At 42.6% G+C, this 21,446-nt stretch overlaps 1 protein-coding gene across 7 annotated transcripts in view; it reads right to left on the reverse strand.

The window, feature by feature from the left end:
• SRPK2 (SRSF protein kinase 2) overlaps positions 1–21,446 on the reverse strand; it is a 161,501-nt gene that overhangs the window by 107,231 nt on the left and 32,824 nt on the right. Inside the window, exon 2 of one of the 7 annotated variants that reach the window (XM_066633506.1) lies at positions 7,024–7,087. The exons of the other annotated variants lie outside the window; for them this stretch is intronic. Within the exon in view, the coding sequence (XP_066489603.1) occupies positions 7,024–7,061 (38 nt within the window). The 5' untranslated portion in view covers positions 7,062–7,087. The remainder of the gene's footprint in view (positions 1–7,023; positions 7,088–21,446) is intronic. 7 annotated transcript variants of the gene reach the window in all.

Below are 21,446 nucleotides of genomic sequence, written 5' to 3' on the forward strand. Positions count from 1 at the left end.
GTACCTGTACCACTGGTTGAGAAACACTGGGATGTAGGGTTTGAGGCAATAAGCCAAAAGAAAATAAAAGTGGAGAAAAAAGCAGCATCTCTCAAACCCCTCCTTCACTACTGGATGGTGATGCTATATCTTAGATTACCGAGATGCTATGTCTCTCAGGAGACTTTGGGAGCTCATAAGTCTTTGTAGGGGAGGAGGTCATAATTGCATTTCAAAGCAGATCTGAGGCATGGGAAGGCCCATGGGGGGGGCCTGCAAGCTCCCCACACCCTCCATAGCAACCCCCCAGTAAGAGAAAAAACCCTTTTTGTGCAGGAGCAGTGTGATCGCTGGAGTGCTTATCACTGCAGTCATACGTTCACCATGCCCCTTAAGGGCCTAATGACCTTTTCTCCCTGGTTGGTGTGTCATGCAGCCCCAGTTTGGGAACTGCTGCTAGAAGCCTTCATTTAAATCTCCCTTCTACCTACAAAATCTTCCATAACCTTCTTCTACTTCTCTTGAAGTAAAACACTAAAGCACACTGTAATCCACCATTCTCAATAGATGTATTTAGTATGAATGTGTGAAACAGAGATTCAAATCCTTACTCAGCCAATGAAACACAACCAGGTTGTGTCCCAACCTAATCTACCTCAGAGGTAGAAGTAACAAGTGAAAAGGAACTTTCACTGGGACCGGTACTTTACAACTTGTTCATAAAGGACCTGAAGTTGGGAATGAGCAGCATGGTGGCAAAGTTTGTGGATGACACTAAATTTTTCTGGGTGGTGAAGACCAGAAGGGATTGCAAAGAGCTCCAGAAAGATCTCTCCAAATTGGGAGAATGAGCAGCAAAACGGCATGTGTGTTTCAATGTAAATGAGTGTAAAGTAATGCACACTGAGGCAAAAAAAAAATCAAACCTACATATATAGGCTAATGCGTTCTGAGCTGCCAGTGTCAGATCAGGAAAGAGATCTTGGGGTGCTGGTGGACAGCTCAATACAAGTGTCAACCCAGTGTGCAGAAGCAATGAAGAAGGCCAATTCCATGCTCAGGATCATTAAAAAAAGGATTGAGAATAAACAGCCATTGTACAAATCAATGTCAAGTGTCGCATTTTGAATATTATGTATAATTCTGGTCGCCACATCTCAAAAAGGACATAGTGGAATTGGAAAAGGAGCAGAAGAGAGCAACCAAAATAAGTACTGGGCTGGAACACCTCCCTTATGAGGAAATTTGGACACTTGGGGCTCTTAAGACTAGAAAAAAGGCGCCTGAGAGGGAACATGATTGAGACGTTCAAAATTATGCAGGGGATGGATAGTGGGATGTTCTTTTTCCTCACACAAAACATGAGAACAAAGGAACATCCACTAAAATTGGATATTAGAAGAGTTTGAACAGGCATAGGATGTGGTGATGGCACCTGGCCTAGACGCCTTTAAAGGGGGATTAGACAGATTTATGGAGGAAAAGTCCATCCCAGGTTACAAGCCATGAAAGGTATATGCAACCTCATGGTTTTGGAAGGCTACCTCAGAAAGCCAGATGCAAGGGCATGGCAAAAGGATGCAGTATATTTTTCGTCTTGTTGCTCCCTGAGATATCTGGCGGGCCACTATGAGATACAGGAGTCTCTATCACTATGAGACACTATGAGTCTACATGGGTCTTTGGCCTGATCCAGCAGGGCTCTTCTCATGTTCTTACCTCAGAAAAACATAGTGCTGTGGTGTTTTTTCTACACATACATTTTGACAAGTAATATCTTTTGTGTTGGCCCAGAACATATTATTGTGGGCCTACCAACTTCACCAGTCACCTTGAACCACACAGTGACACTTGTATCATCAAAACATCAAGGAGAAGCCTGACTGAATTCTGCATCCAATATATCAGAGCTGTACGTGTGCAGTTAACTCAACCGTTTGCCTCATCTTACAAAAAAAGTGGACACATGGCAAATTATGCTTTAGCAACTGCAGGAACCTGCGTATTGCTCAAATGATGTTAAAGCAACTCAACAATGTTCTGAGAAGAGATTTAAAAGACGTTTTTCCAAAACACACATAATTGGAATTTGAAGGAGTTAGAACACCATCTGATCTAAAACAAAATCAAGCTGACAGGACAGTGGGATAATGTTTACAAACTAACAAGTTTACCTTGTATCTTTCATTTTTAATTTAATCAATAATCCAGGCCTGAAAAGTGACAAGAGGGTAATGTGCTGTAATGGTCCTACTCACTTCTACCTTACATACCCATAACTCCACATCCTCCTACTACAGTTGCTGCTTACTCCCCCTACAACTGTCACTGTATTCAATTATCTTCAGCAACCATTTAAAGCCCTGAGAGTGAACAAACAAGTACACAGACATGTTGCTGCACTGTGCTCTCCTTCTACAATTAGAAACTGCAATGGCAGCAGCAAGAATACAGAGGCAGGAAGTGGTCACGTCAACACAGAGATGGGCAGATGGTTGTGTGGTATCAACGGTAGATGCAGGATCAGACAATGTTGCAGTTTGCGATTAACGCTCCTAAGACATCAGCAAATGGCTGGGTTCAGCAATTGGTTGGGTCAAGTGGACCATCAAGTCAGTGCCTGAACTGACCAATTCTGATCACATCCCCATTCCAAACATGGGAGTAATGCAACATTGGGATGCCTTCACAAGGTTTTTGCTCCAGAGTCCCCCCAAAAGCTGGAGCCACCAACCCTTACCTACAAGGCTAGACCAGTGCTTCCCAAACTTTTCAGCATCGGGACCCACTTTTAAAAATGACACTCTTTCACGACGTACTAGCCCCCCCCAAGAAAGAGAGACATAGGAAGAAGTATTTTTATCTATTAATACTAATAACAATTAATAAATTAATAATAATCAGGGTCCTGTGCTCCTGAGGCTGCTAGAAACCTTACAGAAGGTTTGTTGGCATCCTTCAGTCTCGAAAGACTATGGTGTCACGCTCTGAATGGTGGCTCTGCAACAGAGTGTCCTCTCCAGAGCGCGAAGCCTGGGTAAAGTAGGTATGGAGGATAGGCTGTTACCCATGCAGCAAATCCCCCCTCTCCACGTCGCTGAAATGGTCCAATGGAAAGGCAGAGGCCAATACGGTTGGTTCCAGCGGCGTCGCAGGAGTTGCCAGAACGCGACTGTGTTCAGCCATGAACTGCCTCAGGGACTCCGGCTCCGGATTTTGCCTCGAGGTTGACTCCTGAAGCCTTTTCCATAACTGGATGTAGCCACAAGGCAGTGGAGGTTTGGGATCAGAGTTTTCCTTCTCTCAGATGAGCTGCCTTCCCAGGCTGATGAGTCCCATCTACCCGGTGGCTGTTTAGTCGCCTCTTACAACAAGTACAGCCAAACTGAGGGCCTATTCTTATCCCCAGCCCCCAGGTTACAGAAGGTTATACTTATAGAAACTATAGTATGTGCGGGCAGACATTTGCTAGACTTTCCCTAGAAATGGAGTTCAAGCACTGTCCCTTCAAACTTTTAACAGTCATTCCAGGGTATCCAGAAGACTGAACTGGAGAGCAAGATGTGCAGTTAGAGACTTCCAAGCCAGACAAAAGGCTGAATAGGCATGTGTAATCTACAGCACACCAATTACTAGAGGAAACTGAAAATGTGACATTTTAATTTGGGTGTAAAAAGATTACCTCATACCACTAGAGGTTAGCATTCCAGCTAATGATTTTCTTCTGCAAACTAACCAGGGATGCTTACAAACCATTTTTTTTAATGTTTCAAATACTTTTCGCAACCTAACAAAAATTGATTCACAACCCACTGGTGGGTCCAGACACACAGTTTGGGAAACACTGATCTAGACTATTATTAATTCAAGTGCATGTGGGGGGAAAAATAGAAAATTGTCTGGTGTTTGTCCATCACTTCTTATTATAATAATGAACACATTTTGCATACGTCACTATGGAGAGGGAAAAAGAGGGTGAAGATCTATACTTTTCAGGTGATTCTTAACATTTAAATAAAATCAGAAATTAAAGGAATCTGTACACTACTGACTTATGTCTTAAAATACTTAAGATTATTCCAATAAAAAGTTTACATGTGAAACTGTGAATACAACTTGTCAGAAACAGTAAACCTGCAATCCTATGCACACTTTCCTAGGAATAAGCACCAAGGAACATTTCAGACTCAACTTGAATAGGAATTTGCATTTGAGTAAAACATGCTTCACTGAATATTTTTCTCACATATTTTGAGGTGGTTTGAGGTTGGTAGAGCCCCAAAAAATTAATATGGTCTACTTTTTAAATATTGTTTGCTAAATAAGTCAAACATGCAAAGTGAGATGCAAAGAGATTTAGGATATGAGAAAACAGTCTGGTTAATGCAAATTCACAGCTTCAAATTCAAAACACACATTAGCGATTATGCACATTCACATGATGATGTGGACAAAGTGCACTAGTTGGCAGAATAAACAGGTATATTCACACTGCCTAGTCTCCAAGTGATGTTGGCAAATGTGCCCTCAATAATTGGTTGTATCCAGAAAGGTTCCCCTTTTTCCTGACAGAAAGATTCCTTTCTCTCAAGTAAAGGAACCTTTGGATTCAACCAACATCAACTGAGCAGTCTGTATACTGGCAGTTAAAATATTTTCTGCTCTTGGACTATGCATATTGCCTGAGTAATGTACAAAACCTCTGTATGAATTCATTCTCCAACATCCATTGGCAATTATCTGTATTGAGCATGCAATGTGCAAAATCACTTATTGATGCTGTCAATTTGTGAAACATCACCATATCTCCACATACACAATCATTGAAGTTTACGCTCATTCACAGATTAATCCTCAACTTTAGATTTCCCATCTAGTAGTAAAAAATACTGGCTTACCTTTCCCAAGGAGTATATAAAAGCCAAGAAGGACCTGAAATAATATTACCTCCCATAGTCAGTAATATACAAGTCCAACTGGTTTGAGAGAAGTACTTTCTTAAAAACACACCAGACCCAATTCAGAGAAGTTACTATTAGTTAAGCCTCATGGGACTAAAGTATAGCTAATGCTCTCTACATTGGGACCACTGCATACAAGCCAGACTTCCACAGGTCATTGATTTTATAAAAGCACATTATACTGCAATTATATCAAAAGATTAAATATTCCTAAAATAGATATAACTAACATGTACTGTTTAACCATATGCAACCCACAGGATAGCACTCTTTTAAATTTTCAATTTTTTCTGTAGATAATGTTTATAATAGATTTATATTCATTAAAATGCATATAGTTTTTCCACCCATTTTTCCCCAAAGAAGAAAATGTTTGTGTTATTTTACAACAATATGTGCCCTTAAATTTAATACCTCCTTATTGTGCATTTATACATTAAGGAGGCAGATTAATTCCAGAGAGCTACCAGTTTTCATCCAAAATAAATATATTTCTGAGAAACATAAGCCATCAGTCCCTTCATAATATACATATGTAGCGAATAGGAATAATTGGCTTTATCCCAGCATCAGTGCCATTCTTTAAGAGAAATCTTAAAATCACAGTTGACATTCTTTCCCTGTGCTATTTTCATCTCTAGCTTCCACCCCCACGTCATCATCACCACCATTTTATTGGCATAACATTTATAGCTTATATAGAACCAGGTTAGAGATGGAAAAACTGAATGTTGAACCTAATTCATGTTTTCATTCTGCGCTTCTGTTTCTATGGTAAAACTAAACCTTTTCAATACATTTCTCAAATTCTGCAACTGAACCTTTAAATTAAAAAGCATAACAAAATGTGTCTCCCTTGTTTCTCTACCCCACCCCACACACACCATTTTATGTATTCTCCTTGCTATGATATTTCTTCAAAAAAGGCAACATAATCTTTTAAATTATTGCTTTATGCTCTCCTTCTTAATATAAATCCAACAAAATTGCTCCTATTTCAAAGCTATACATGCCACACACTTCAGGCTCCTTTTTTAATTATATGTTTTATCTTCTTCTGATTACTTAAGATGTATTGGAATTGTGTTCTCTTCCATGCATTCTGCTAACATTCAAGTCTAAATTAGCATTTTGGTTTACTAAATTATAATTATGCACACATCCCCAACAAGTTAATAAATGAAATTGCTATAAAAGATACAATTATAGATGAGATTTAAAATGTTTATGTGTTTTAAAAACAGAACTAGTGCTGCCACATATGAAATATAGTTTTATTGCCCACATATTCTTGTGGGGAAAATGTTTCTTAAGGCAAAAGATGGTTGAACAGGTTTGTTTGTTAACTACACTGCATACTAGCAAAGCCAAAGATCGTACAAATAATGTAAAATTAAAGAACTACATGAGAAATTCAGAAACAGAATGACAGAAAAAATGATTGCTCTAAAAACCCTTCTGAGTCATTTTGTTCTTACCTGCAAGCATGAACCATTACTGCATGCAGTGACTGCTCCATTTCCTAGCACAGACTTGAAGCAGCATCACATCTATCTCACAGAATGTGACTAATGCATAGGTTTGCAATTCCTAAGCTATTTGCAAAGGACACTCCCTTTCAACACAACAAGATGCTTTTAACAGATTCTATTTTCTCCAACCCTAAATTCAAGAACAATATCACTTTTGTAAGTAAAATTACCTAAGACATCCATACAAAACATCTTTTAATCTGGATTTAAAAATCAAGATGCTCTCAGAGGTAGAAAACATGGGGGGGGGAAGTGAGAGAGAGAGAGAGAAAGAGAGAGAGACTGCAGCAACAGTATAAGACATATGTAAAAGAAGACAACTGTATTATGGATTTGCCATCTGCATAAAATTAGACGTTTCATTTTTTTAATGAAACAATAACCCTTTGCAAATGTCACAAAGCTCAACCAGAAACACAGATTTAATTAAATACAGTATAATGCAAGCATGCAATACATCAACACAATCAACAAAGGATAGGAAAAATACCCTATGGTGTGTCTTAGCAATACTACACCAGTAATTGTTCATGCAGGAGATGCAGCTGTACCTTTCTGAAGAGGACGACTTCTCAGAGTTAACTGACATCAGCAGCTCAATCTTCTGCTTGATTTCTGGAAAAATCAGAAAATATTCACAACCAAAGACTGCCTGCCCTTGCTTTCCAATGCCTTATTAGAGAGAGAGCGATCTTTTTCTTAATCCCCTTTGTTCCAAATGAAGCCACAGGATTCACCGTACTTCTGCAGAGGCAGATTCAATGGTGCTATAAAAGAAAAAGCTCCAGAGGCATCAGGCCTTGCTAAACTATGCACATGACTGTTTATGAAAGCAGGAAGTACCATTTCTTTTACACAGAGGGGTGTTTCCTCTTTTGAGGTTGAACTGATATTTACCAGATGATTCTTAAAAAAAGAATACTTGCAGAGGCACATTCCAGCTACTAAGAAAAATCCAACAAATGGTTTACAGAGTTACCCAGCTGGACAGCAAAAAACCTATTTGTTATAAGATGTTCTCATTTTAAGTTCTCTCAAAAAATATGGTACTTTGAATCAGATTTATCTCAAAGGAGCTATTTACACATTAATGTACCAATGGTAAATAATGAGCAGTATAATCGTTTTCCAAAAATAAATATCATATAGGACACAAAAACAAAGGGAAGATTTTAACCTTGTTGTCCTCTCCTAATGCTCTCAACCAACAGACACCACCAACCCCTGCTAGAGCTGAGGTGGGAAGTTATATTTGAAAAAGCAAAATGATATGACAACTAGAACTACTGAGAATCAGCTCAATTTTACTCCTCCTGGGTTTTTTTGGGAGGAGGGAAAAACCTGTCATAGCATCTGTGACTTCTATGTCACAAATTCATGTAAAACCTCTCCATATACAATTCCTTCCAAAAATTGAAAAAAAAAATCATCCCAAATATTTCAAAAAATGTGTTTTCACTTGTTTCTCCTTGGTTACCCTTCACCTAATGAATGACTTAAATGAAAAAATGAACTAATTTCACTAATGAAAATTACAAAAATTATAAACTTAATATTTATGAATTGATGGTAAGGCCACACCTGGAGTACTGCATTCAGTTCTGGTCGCCACATCTCAAAAAGGACGTAGTGGAAATGGAAAATGTGCAAAAGAGAGCGACTAAAATGATTACTGGGCCGATGCACCTTCCTTATGAGGAAAGGCTACAGCGTTTGGGGCACTTCAGTCTGGAAAAAAGGCACCTGAAGGGGAACATGACTGAGAAATACAAAATTATGCAAAGGAAGGACAGAGAGATGCTCTTTTCCCTCTCATACCATAACCAGGGGACATCCACTAAAATTGATAATTGGGAGAGTTAGGACAGACAAAAGAAAATATTTCTTTCTCAGCGTGTAATTAGTTTGTGGAACTCCTTGCCACAGCATGTGGTGATGGCATCTGACCTAGATGCCTTTACAAGCGGATTGGACAAATTTCTGGAAGAAAAGTTCATCACAGGTTACAAGCCATGATGTATGTGCAACCTCCTGATTTTAGAAATGGGTTATGTCAGAATGCCAGGTGCAAGGCACAGCACCAGGATGCAGGTCTCTTATTGTCTTGTGTGTTCCCTGGGGCACCTGGTAGGCTACTGTGAGATACAGAAAGCTGGACTAGATGGGCCTATGGCCTGATCTAGCAGGACTGTTTTTATGAAAAATGATCTAAATGCTAAACATTCAGAAAACCTCAACTAAGCCAAAGAGCTGTACAGACAGCAACAAAATGAATTTTCACAAGGACAATTGTTACTGGTTTTATGAACACACACAAACCATCAATGCAAAACTCCAAGATGAGAGAATAACCAGCTAGACAGTCACACTTCACAAAGAGATTTAAACACTGTAGAGGATATCAACTAACCATCCACGTACATTTTATATTCTACAGGCGGAACCTATTTATGAACGTTAGTCCCATTCTGTGACTCGGTTCAATTAAGAAAAAAAACGCATTGTGCTAAATTCCATAGAGTTATGCAAATACACTGCAGCCTGACACTTCCGGATGGAAGGAAACTAAGACAGCTGTTATCAATCCCCTCAGCCCTCCCCGTTGCCAGCTGTCCCTGCTTCTTTCACAGGTGGGATGCTGAGCTTTTAAGAGTCCAGTCCCATGCATTCTACTCAGAAGTAAGTCCCATTCCAGTCAATGGGGCTTACTCCCAGGAAAGTGTGGAGAGGATTGTAGCCTTGCTGGGCTGTTGTTTCTGTAGGCTGGAGCACAGAGAGCCTGCACCATGGGGGGGGGGGATTTGGCGAACACTCCCTGGGTTTTTTAAAGCAATCCCCTCTGTTGCTACCACACCTGCCCCTGTGTGTGTGAGTGAGAGAGAGCACAGGAGAGTGAACTCCACCTTGCTGCGTGTGCTCTGGCTACAGAGGTTTTTCTGACCCCCCCCCCCTTTCCCTCTTCAGCCTCTTTGCTGGCTCAGGGGCTCCAAGAGTGTTACTGTTCCTTTGCAAGGGGAACCTCTTCCATGGCTCCAGGGCTATTTCCCTGACTGGGCAAGGCAGAACCTTTTTGCAGTGTTTTGGGCTGCCTGGAAATGGAGCAGATGCCAGTGCAGGGCAAAGGAGGCAAAGGTGTATGTGACTTTCAGTTCCCCCCACCCCATTTGCATTGAGACAAATCTGCAGATAAAAAATCTGTGAATAAATAGGTTGCACCTGTACTTAAAAACCATCTTTCCAACACTAATCAAGTCTCATTTGAAGTAGCATAATTCTAGGTACCAAAAGTAGAATATCAGCAAGCTTTAATACGGGGGTGTATCCATGGATCCCGTATCCTCAGATTCAGTTATCCATGGATTCGGTCCACAAGGCCCTCACACGCGCCCTCTGAGGAGTCCTCTGAGCTCTGCAGAGGCTGCAGACAGAAGTTTGAGGCTTCTGCTGAGCTCTGACTGAGGTCAGCAGTAAAAATAACTCAACTTCCAGTTTCACAGAGAAACTGAAAGTGACATTTTTAATGCCTTATTATAAAGCATTGGGAGCCAAGGGCTCCCCCCCCCCCGCCTCCCAATACCTTATAAGGCATTAAAAACATCATATCCGGTTTCTCTGTGAAAACAGAAACTGTGTTATTTCTATTGGTGAGTTGAGCCTGAACCCAGCAGAGAGCACCAACAGATATCTGCGGCCTCTGCTCAGCTCATAAGCCCCAGCTGGGTTTGCCTCTGGAGGGTTCAGGTTGCGGGGAAAAGCTTGGCCTGTATCAGCCTTTTCAACAGAGGATTCCTGAACAGAACTACTGTATTCAATGTCTAGACCAGGGGTGCTCAATAGGTGGAACGCAATCTACCGGTAGATCGCGAGGCAAAATGAGTAGATCGTGGAGTGCCAACCCCCCCCCTCAGGTGCCTCTGGGAGGAAACGCCAGGAGTAAGGCCCATTGTACTCAATGGGGCTTACTCCCAGGCAAGTGTGGCTCACAGCCTAATCCTAGGCATGTCTACTCAGGAGTAAGTCCTGTTATACTCAGTGGGGCTCAAGGTACACCAACATACATTGTACAAATAAATGTTATATGTTATGATGGCGCGAACATTGTAAAAAAAACTCTGGTAGATCTCCGGGCCTTGCTGGGTTTCAAAGTAGCTCTCGAGCCAAAAAAGTGTGAGCACCCCTGGTCTAGACCAGTGAGTTGGCTCCCTGTCCACAATGTGTCTTGTGGGGTTTCCTTTTTCTGACTTCTTAGAGTCTCAAGGCTTGCTGAGGAACTTGGATGCAGAGCAAGCTTTGCAAGAACCTCTGAGTGGCAGAAAAGGAAGCAGGAAAGACCAGGTAAGCTGATGTGCTGCATGCCTGTCTATTGCCAGTCTGCAGTACATTGGAGGGATTGGCAGTCCACAGCACTTTGAGAAGTACTTGTCTATACAGCCTACATGAGGAAAGGCTGAACTAACCAAACAAGCTTAACTAAGAAATAAGATGGAGGGGAAGGGGCAGAGTCATGTGGTACAGAATTTCAAGTATTTAAGAGGATGACAATAAAACTCAACAATAAATTCAACAAAAAAGATGAATATTTATATCATCCACTGAAAAAAGAACATGATAGCAGTTCTTAAACACAAGGTAGGGGGAAATAAAGCAAAACAGGAAATGGAATAAATACAGGCCTCCTCTGGTATTCGCAGGAGATACGTTCCTTCCTCCCTGCAGATATCAGAAACCACGGATAAGAGAGATTCTTATCTCCATGCCCCTTTACCTTTGTTAATGTTAATTACAGTCATGCAAAATGTCTTTTGCTTTAACCAAAAAAGCAGGCACACAGCCTCTTACAGTATGTCTCTTGCTTTTAACAAGCAAGCAGACAGATTAGAAGGGAGAGTGGAAGTTAACAGAAAGCAGGAAGTTAATGTTCACTCTCCCTTCTAGCCTGCTTTCTTGTCTGTTAAAGGAAGAGACATACAGTAAATGCAAAAGATTGCATGTCTGTCTGGTTAAAGCAAGAGACATTTTGTGCAACTGTAATGAACATTAACAAAGGTAATGGGTGCCAGTGGTGGTTCTGGGGGAATGGGGGGGGCAAAAGCCACAGGTGCCAAATCTGTGGGCTCTGTGAGGGTGGCACCGCCATGCCTACTGCAGTGCTGCCCCTGTGTGTCACAGCACCTTTACCCATCCTCCAGAGTCTTTCCAGGGCAGGTGAGGCCTCGCTCTGTGTCTGTAGGTGCTCTGAAAGCCTTCATTGGAAAACTGGAAGTACAGTTTAAGGGCACGCCAGAGGCCTCAGAAGGCTTTCAGAGTGCTTGGGAACATCGAGCGAGGTTCCATTATGGCTGCGTAAGTATTCTTGGTGGGCAGGTGAGTGGCATGTTGGGGTCCTGTGCTCCGAGGTAGCACAGGGACCAGGTTTGCAACTGATGGGTGCAGGGGATACAGATAAGCGGATCCACAGATACCAGGGGACACCTGTTTGCATCTCTCTCAGGAATTCTAGGGTGGTTCAGTAGTGACTCATTCTTTCTTTGTAGTGTTTATCTAAGCCAGGGGTGCCCGGGGGCCATTTGCAGAACCTTGGGACCCTCAATCCGGCCTGTAGGGAGCCTTCAGTCTCCAATGAACCTCTGGACCTCCAGAGACTTCCTGGAGCCCATGCTGGCCCGACGCTACTAGTCTCAGTGCGAGGGCCAACTGTTTGACCTCTTGTGTGAGCTGTGGGCCAAGGGCTCCCTTTGCTACTTGCTGTTTCATATCTGTGAAGCAGCAATGGCAGCAAAGGAAAGGCTAGCCTTGCTTTGCACAACATCTTTTATAGGCCTTGAGCTATCGGTAGACCTTCATTCATTTGTGTAAGTTCCATCTCTAATATATTCATTTATGTAAATATATTCAAATTTTAAATGTAAATTAATTATTTTTTTCCTGACTCCCCAACACAGTGTCAGAGAGATGATGTGGCCCCCTTGCCAAAATGTTTGGACACCCCTGATCTAAGTAGTACCTTCCTAAGGGTGGAAATTACTCTGCAGACCCATGTACTACCTTCTGTACTATCAACACACCAAAGGTGGCAACAGCCAATGTAAAGATTTAATTCCCTCCTGTACCCCTGCTAACTGGATAAGAGGAACTTTTTCAAGTAGGTGGTCCTCTTTTATTTAGCAGGGGAAGAGTAACTGGCCCTCCTCACCCCAGCAGTGTCTTCTCTACTACTGTCTGCTGGTGTTATTTTGCATCTTTTTAAATTGTGGGCCCTTTTGGAACAGGGAGACATTAATTACCATAGATACTAGAATATAAGATGATCTCACAGATAAGGGCAGGTTTTGAGCCAAAAATCATGGAATTTTCTATCAGATAAGTGGGGGGGGGGGTAAACTTAGGGGGGTATCCAACTACAGTTTTGTCTGATTTTACCCAAGGCCAGATCCTGAGAAATAACCTACTAGTAATTGTTACCTAAGAACTGAACAGTCTCTAGTTTATTAAAAATATAGTAAAAGATCATAAGATACATTTTTATTCATTAACTTTTTTAATTATTGTCTTCACAACCTTTTTGTAAACACTATCAGAGTAAATGCATGGTAAACAACATACCAGTAGAACCATCAATCAAATCCTTCTTTAAGGTCCCTGGTGAATTAAGCCAGAGGCTCTACATATAACATACAACATATAACACATAACTGGGATTGTGCAATGCAATTCACAGCAGAGTCAAGCAACAATGAATGAGCTTGAGCAAGCGCATAGTTGCAACCTGACTGACTCAGAAGTAGACCCCATTGCTTTCCAAGAGTGTTCTTAAGTAATGGTGCACTGAATTGTAACCTCAGACTTTGTTTCAGATGGAAATAAGGATTACATCCTGGTATTTAAAAAACCAGACTTCTGCCAAACATTTGCAAAATGGAACAAGGGTGCAGAATCGGGTGTGATTCTGCCAAAGAGAACAAGGTTTGCTTGATTTAAATGGAAGCATTGAGCCCTGGCTTACTTTTTTCTCAAGAGGAGTAAAAAGGTTAACTTTAGCTGCAACTTGACCTGGAGGGGTTGTCCTGGAGACTAATAACCCTAATTATCTCTGCATTATCTTCTTACTCTCCTCTGGGCTTCTCCTGGCTGCTGCAACTTGTCTGAACAATCCTGACCCCTGAGTGACCTACAGATAAGGTGAGGTTTTGATTTATTGCCAGAAATTTCTCACTTTATAGGCCACTATCTACAGCATTTGATTTTCTCTGTAAACTGTTTTGTGAACTTTTTGTTGAAAAGCAGTATATTCTGTTGTTAATAATGATTCCATGTTTAGTGACAGTGTGCACAGAATTCCAGGTTGCTGACTTACAGACAGTCTCAAGGGTACAACAACTTCTAAGGATGCAAAGGCAGTATCCCCTCTCAGCCCCTCTCAATCTCCAATGGAGTTATAATTTCAGATTTTATACACTGTCACTATACACTCCCAAATCCACTAAAAATAATGGACTCCCTTGAGCCCAATTTGGAATGCCTGGAGGAAATAATTACACCCTCAGATTTCCTAAGGTCCTTACTCTGAGAAAGGAAAAAGCTCAGGCTTTTTACTTCTGGTGAGCATTCAGGGTATGCCAGCCTTGCTCCCTGAGATTAACCAGACTTGGGCAAAGAAGGCAGAAAAATACCTTTCAATCTGTGAAACATGGAGATAATTTTGGGAATAAACAATGGGTCAGTTCTTACTGCAACTCTATCATTACGGAATATAGACAGTTCCTTATTTACAGGCAGGACATTAGTCTTTGAAACTCTCCCAACAAAGGTAAAGCCCACTAAGAACACAGTTTTCAGATTCAATTCTCTCAAAGGATAAGTTGCCATAGGCTGGGAGAGGGGGACATTGGGCAAGGATTTTCAGGACCAAGTTGAGGTTCCAGGAAGGAACCCTATGAACCAGCAGCGGACCTACCATAGACTGAGACGGGGCAAAAGCCCCAGGCACCAGCCGCTAGGACCCTACAGAAGCCTCTCTGAGGCTCCCAATAGGGGCAGAAACTGTTTTTCGGAAGCACAGTTTAAAGCGTTCGGAAACCTCATAGAGGTTTTCTCAACACAGCTGGAGGTCACACAAGGCTCCATGAGCCTCAGGTGAGTGAAGGGGGGCAGCGACAGCCTGGGGGGGGTGCCATCACAGAGCTTTACTCCAGGCGCAGGGCTGAGGAGGTACACTGCTGCTATGAACTAGAGGAGGTTCATAAGAGTCACTCCCTCAAGGAACAGGTGTACATGGGGGTTGAAGAATAGGGTCCTCCCCCAAGATTGACCCAGGATAGACATGATGAATGTCATCAGAGCATGCTGATGCTTAGAACCTTGTCCAAGTTATGCTGAAGGAACTCTAAAACAAGGGTGTCAAACATGTGGCCCTCAGAAGTTCTTTTCTGGCCCTCAGGTTCTCCTAGCACCCCCATCAGCTGCTGAGCTGTGCTGAAGTGTCACTGCTGAAAATACAGCTTGTATGAAAATTGGGCCCCCCATCTTGAAAATATCAATACAAGTGGAACCTTTTTATTCACTTGCATTTCGGTCCCTGAACCACAGCAATTAGGAAAAACGCTTTGTGCTAAATCAGATCTGGAAATGATGTGTTTTACACAAACTGCATTTACCCAAATATGCTACAGCCTGACACTTGGGGATGGAAGGAAACTAAGGCAGTGGTTCTCAATCAGCTCCATACTCAGCCCTCCCCATTGCCAGCTGTCCCCGCTTCTTTCACAGGTGGGATACTGAGCTTTTAAGAGTCCAGTCCTATGCATTTCTACTCAGAAGTATGCCCCACTGTAGTCAATGGGGCTTACTCCCAGGAAAGTATGGATCAGATTGTAGCTTAAATCTCATGCTTTGGTTTGCTGGGAAGACTTGCTTGCTGGGCTGTTTTGTTTCCAAAGGATAGAGCAGAGCCCGCAACATCTCAGTCTGAAGGGGAAGGAATTGGGAAACATTCCCTGGGTTATCTTTGCTGATCCCCTCTGTTGCTACCACACCTGCCCCTCTGTCTGTGTGTGTGTGTGTGTGTGTGTGTGTGTGAGCAAGAGCTCCACCTTGCTGCACATGCTCTGGTTACACAGGGTTTTCTGCCCCCCTCTTCAGTCTCTTTGCTGGCTCAGGGGCTCCAGGAATGTTACTGTTCTTTCACAAGGGGAACCTCTTCCATGGCTCCAGGGCTATTTCCCTGCCTGTTCTAGGCGGAGCCTTTCTGCAGTGTTTTGGGCTGCCTTGCAAAGTGAGACACCAGCCAGGGCAAAGGTGTGTTTGACTTCGAATTCCCACCACCTGCAGATAAAAAAATCAGTGGATAAAGAGGTTGCACCTGTATTTGTGTGTCTTCTGTCATTTGCAGATAATGAGTTCTCTAAGTGAGGAAAGAGTTCGACACCCCTTCTCTAGAAAATGATCTGCAAGAGGGATCTGAATGCCTTAGGAGTGGACCTCAACAAGTGGGAAACCCTGGCCTCTGAGCGGCCCGCTTGGAGGCAGGCTGTGCAGCATGGCCTTTCCCAGTTTGAAGAAACACTTGGCCAACAGTCTGCTGCTAAGAGGCAAAGAAGGAAGGCCCATAGCCAGGGAGACAGACCAGGGACAGACTGTACTTGCTCCCAGTGTGGAAGGGATTGTCACTCCCGAATTGGCCTTTTCAGCCACACTAGACGCTGTTCCAGAACCACCTTTCAGAGCGCGATACCATAGTCTTTCAAGACTGAAGGTTGCCAACAAGAAGGAGATTCATGAAATTTCCTACTCTCTTGGCAGAGTTTTTCAGTTTGAACATAGCCTCAGGTGGGAGAGAACAGAACTAAGAGGATGACTTAGGGAGAGACTTACCCCTAACCAGGCAAGCCCATTCTCTTTACAGGATTTTTTTTACAGCGAATGTTTGCAGAATCCCCCCCCCCCCCCAAATGATGCAGGCTCTCCTGCTCCAGCAAGCCTTCCCAAGCAAGCCTTGGGAAGCCTTGGAGAGACAGGTGAGGGTGAGCAGAGAGCCAGACTACAAGTCCCAGAATGCTCTGGGGCAGAAGAGATTCCATGATGGTGGCCAGGGAGGGCTGCAGGAGCGGCAGCAGCTAGGAGGAGGAGGAAGAGGAGGAGGAGAACCTGCAGCGCTGTTGGGAGGCCTCCTGGGACAAAGGGGAAGAGGCTTCCCAAGCAAGCTCACCATTCCAACTGTGAAAGAAGCAGGACAGCTGACAACAGGAGGGCTGAGTACAGAGGGGAGAGGAGGGAACTGAGAACAGCTACCTTAGTTTCCTTCCATCCGGAAGTGTCAGGTTGCAGCAAATTTGCATACCACTATGGCATTTAGCACAATGCGTTTTTTGTTAATCAAGTCACAGAACAGAACGCAGATAAATAGGCTCCACCTGTACTTCCTTGGTGATTTTGCTGGAACCACACCAGGAAGAAGTCTATATTAGCCTAGTTATAAAAGGCTTGGGCTCCATCTAAGTTGGGCAGGGGGGATTGGAGTGACTGATGTTACTTGGCAAGAGGGAGGATATACCTTTTGCTGTTCTATTTCTAGGTCACTCGCATTAATATTTTCTTGCGGGGGGAGCAACACCTCCACACTGGATAATTCTGTCCCACTCTGGCCCTGATGTCAAAGTGGTAGAGCTAGGGCATATTCCAGAGCTCAGTAACAGACTTCAGGGCTGAAAGATGGTGCCTGCCAAAAAATGAGTCATGCTGCTTGAGCCACCACAGAACTAGCCTTTAAAGAATGAGTAAGAATGTTTAAGGAATGTCAAGAAAAAGAACCTGCACCACAGCACTGTCTTAGTCTTCCCTGCAGAGTCATAGGTAGGGCAACCAGAGTCCCACACTTTCATGATCAATATTTGGCCATAATAGGGGGCCCTGCACTCATTGAGTTATCCTGTGCCAACACTCTGCCCACACCCTTATAAGAACAGCTCTCTGTCCCTCCTCCTAATGAGGATGAAAAGGTTAACAGGATCACAGTGACTCTAACCACTCTTTGCAGCTTGTGAAGACTTGCCACAGTCTTCACAGTTGGGGTGGCCAAACCAAAGCAGACAGATACCCAGGCATGAAGGCATGGGAGTTTCTATAGGTTGCTCAGAGAAGGCTCCTGAGCACAACCAAAGAAGCTCCCAACTCATGACCCTACCTAAGGTGGGGGATGGGAGGGGAGCAAAAAGAAAATACAAAATCTCTGCTGCTCCCAGAAAAAACACTGAAGCTCAGCAGGAGCTGAGCAAAGACCCTGTTGCCAGCTAGCCAGGCAGGGCTCAGAGGGAGCACCGCCCCTTGGTGATCTTTAAGCATGTGATGCTACCTGGGTACCAAGAGGAGGGGCTCCCATCAGTAAGACTGAGACACCCTAGAATCACTGGAGAATGTTGTTTTACAATATTTTGCAGTAGTGCTCCACATAAGTGAAAAATTACAACCAACTTGATGAGATACAGAAATTTCTAGATGCTGAGTAATCATTTCACACTTCATTCTAAATCAGTCTTCTGTTTCATACCACAGCACTGAGTTCCTGAGAAGTACATGTTCTTTTGCAGAATGTGGAGTACTTGTTGCCCAGTTGGCAACTCTCTAAGCCAGCCATTTTCAACCACTGTGCTGTGGCACACTGGTGTGCCACGAATGGTCCCCAGGTGTGCCCCAGGAGTTTGGTGGAAGATGATTTATTATTAGGACCATTGGGGGATATGAGCCCCCCACCAACAGCATGGTGTGCCTTGTCAATTATCACATGGAGTGCCTTGACAATTTTAGTAACTTGTCAGTATGCCATGAGATGAAAAAGGTTGAAAATCACTGCTCTAAGCTGAAGGGAACAACAGCCCATGCTAAAGAACATCGGCATAAAGAACATACAGCATAAAGAAGAAAGTGCATGGGGAGACTTTCCAGTTTTATCCATGGGATGAAGGTAACACAGCCCAAGTCAAAAAGTATTTTTTCAGGGGAAGAATTTCACAAGTTGAGTTATGAATCATCCAACTATCAAAATAACAATGAAAAAAGAATAAAATCAGCCCCAACACATTTCTACAATTAATGATGCAATATTTCATTTTAGATAAAGCATACCTGTGTACATTTCACAGGTGGTAGTAGTAGTATAAGGAGAGGAATTACTTTACAGTCTTTGCCTTAAGGACTGATATGGAAAATAGGTTGGTAAATTTATGACACTAGGGGCACAATCCTAACCCCTTATGTCAGTGCTTTCCAGCACTGGCATAGCAGTACCAATAGGACATGTGCTGCATCCTGCAGTTGGGTGTCACTCACGGAGGCCTCCTCAAAGTAAGGGAATGTTTGTTCCCTTACCTCAGAGCTGCACTGCCCTTATGACAGTGCTGGAAAGCACTGACATAAGGGGTTAGGATTGCACCCTAGGTCAGTTCAGATATAAATACCAAACTATACTGCAGTTTGATGCCATGTGAACAAGCCCTGGAATGTGTGGTCTCTCCTGTGTGCACATGGAATATCCTGTCACTTCCATTTAGCTGCAAACAATGTAGTCTGCACTTACATCTGAACTGGAAAACTAACATTTGTATCATTCAACCAGAATTTGCAATCTCATTTTCAGATATGAGATAGAGGGGAGAAAATCAAAGGGCGTGAGCAACAAGCTTATTCATGCAGCTCCAAACAATGATTTTTTGTTACACTTTTGAATCAACCCATTAAGAAAGGAAAAATTAGGGAAGTCATTTCTGGGATTATGTTGTTGATACAGCTGCAGACATGCAATGTGGAACAAACTCACACATTCAGCATAAACAATAGTAGAAACGGCTGCCCTTATTTTGTTAAGCCATGCCTGGGTTCCAATGACATGGCCTAAGAGGGACAAAGGTCACCTTCCCCAAATGTTGGGTATGCAGATTTGCAGAATCTACCAGTCCAGTGGTTAAAGGCAGTTCAAGACCTTATGTGGCAAACTGCTGCATACACACCTGCATTTCCTACAAGCCCACAAAGTAAGGATGGTACACTGACATCTTTTAAAAAATCATATAAATGTATCTGGAACTCTGGCCCATCCAGAGTTCTCAAACATATGTTCATGGATCTTTTAAAAGGCAGGTAAGGCATTTGCACTTTATATATCAAATTATGGGGAATACCACTGTAAATGCAGAAGTTCCGTTGATAGACTTTATTTAGGGAAACAGATTGGAAATATTAGGCAGTGCCAATGTTTTCTTGGAAACAGATGTTCTTTTCCATCATAAACTTGCCTACTATAAATTAATCTTCAGTTTTTTGCAGGAACAGCAAAACGTGCAGGCTGGCTACATTAAACAGTGACGTTCCAAAAAGTTTGACAGACACTATTTCTCTGTACTGAGAAACTAAATTTGCCCTTCACCTTCTTTTTGATTGTATCATGCCTCCCATTCCATTTTGTTATGCAGAACCAAAGCATTAACTGAAGCAAAATGGCATAATGATCTGTCTGCTCTGGCCCCTAGTGCCTTATGTGATAGCAAGTTGTGCATAACTAAACCAAACAGTACGACTTACAATTTAAAAAAAATGTACTGTGCTCATGATTTTAACACTACATCATGCTATTCCTTTTCTTAAGCTAGTTATAAAAGTGTTGCATCAAAATTGTGTTCTTTTTTCAAGAAGTGACAAATCCGAAAGAAAATAAACATGTAGCTAGAAATCTGAGGGCCAAACTAGGTTTGACAGAGGCAGACTTTTGTATTAATATCAGTTTGCACAGAGAAACAGCAGGAGGGTTGCCCTGGGACTGGAGATGCAAAAGGCCTCTTTTAACATTCAGAGGACCAAGGTCCACAGGGAAGTAGCACCCCTTTCCTCTCAGGAAAATCTGCTTGGCCAGATTTTTCAGCAGAAAATCGCTGGCCAGAAAAACAGCAAGTGCAGGAACTCTGCTTCTCCCCTCCCTACCTGAAATAATTCTGCTCCAACTGCAGGTTACATTGGGCCTAGAGAAGCTTAAGAAAGCACACTCTGGTCTCTGTCATTAAACCTAGGACTAAGAGGTTGGAGGGTTGTCTTTGCATTGTTTAATGTAATGGTATTTCAAAGATCAGATATAGGGAGATGCTTAGAGTGAGGAGCCATTTGAAAAGCCTTTTTAATTATCTCACATTAAAACAGACTTTAAAGCACATGCTTGCCTATACTGATAGAAAAAGAAATGGGTCAGTGTTTTCAGAATCATGTTTAATTGGAAAGAAGGTCACATGGCTATCCAATGGGACTTAAATTCAGGTAAGTATGCATAGGATTGCAGCTTTAAAGTTCCTCAATTTTGGTTGGATCATGTTTCATCTCTTGAAAAAAGCAAAAAAATAATCACACTGATAGTTGCTATTAAAAAGTGGGATGTGATTACAGGTGTGCACCAGTTTGCGACGTTCCGGCTTACACCGGAATCACAAAAAACTAATTACTGGGCTGAAAAGCAACAGTAACTTGTACAAGAGGGGGAAGGCGGGTCAGTTAACTAAGGAACAATGTAGTGTACAGCCTGCACTTGCTAAGGCACAGAATAAGCCAAGGCTAACAAGGGATGCCAAAGACATGGGTTTTGGTTATGTCCAAAAGAAGCAAGAAGTCAAGGAATTGGTAGGCCCACTGTGTGGAGAAGATGGAAAAGTGGCAACAAACAGAGAAGGCACAACTGCCAGATTCTTATTTTGCATCTTTCTCCCACAAGAGGAAGGTGGCCCAACCTAATAATTGCACCAATGAACTGGGGGCAGCACAACTCAAGACACGTAAAGAGATAGTAAGGAAATATCTGGTTACTTAAAATTCCCAGGACAGAAGAATTATATGTACTGAAGGAGTTGGCCAATGTGATCTCAGAGTCCCTGTCTGAAATCTTTGGGAACTCACGGAGAATGGGTTAAAAACTGGAGACAGGCTAATGTTATTCCCATCTTTAAAA

The sequence above is a fragment of the Tiliqua scincoides genome, chromosome 7 (genome assembly GCF_035046505.1).
Source record: "Tiliqua scincoides isolate rTilSci1 chromosome 7, rTilSci1.hap2, whole genome shotgun sequence".
Taxonomy (NCBI): Eukaryota; Metazoa; Chordata; class Lepidosauria; order Squamata; family Scincidae; genus Tiliqua; species Tiliqua scincoides.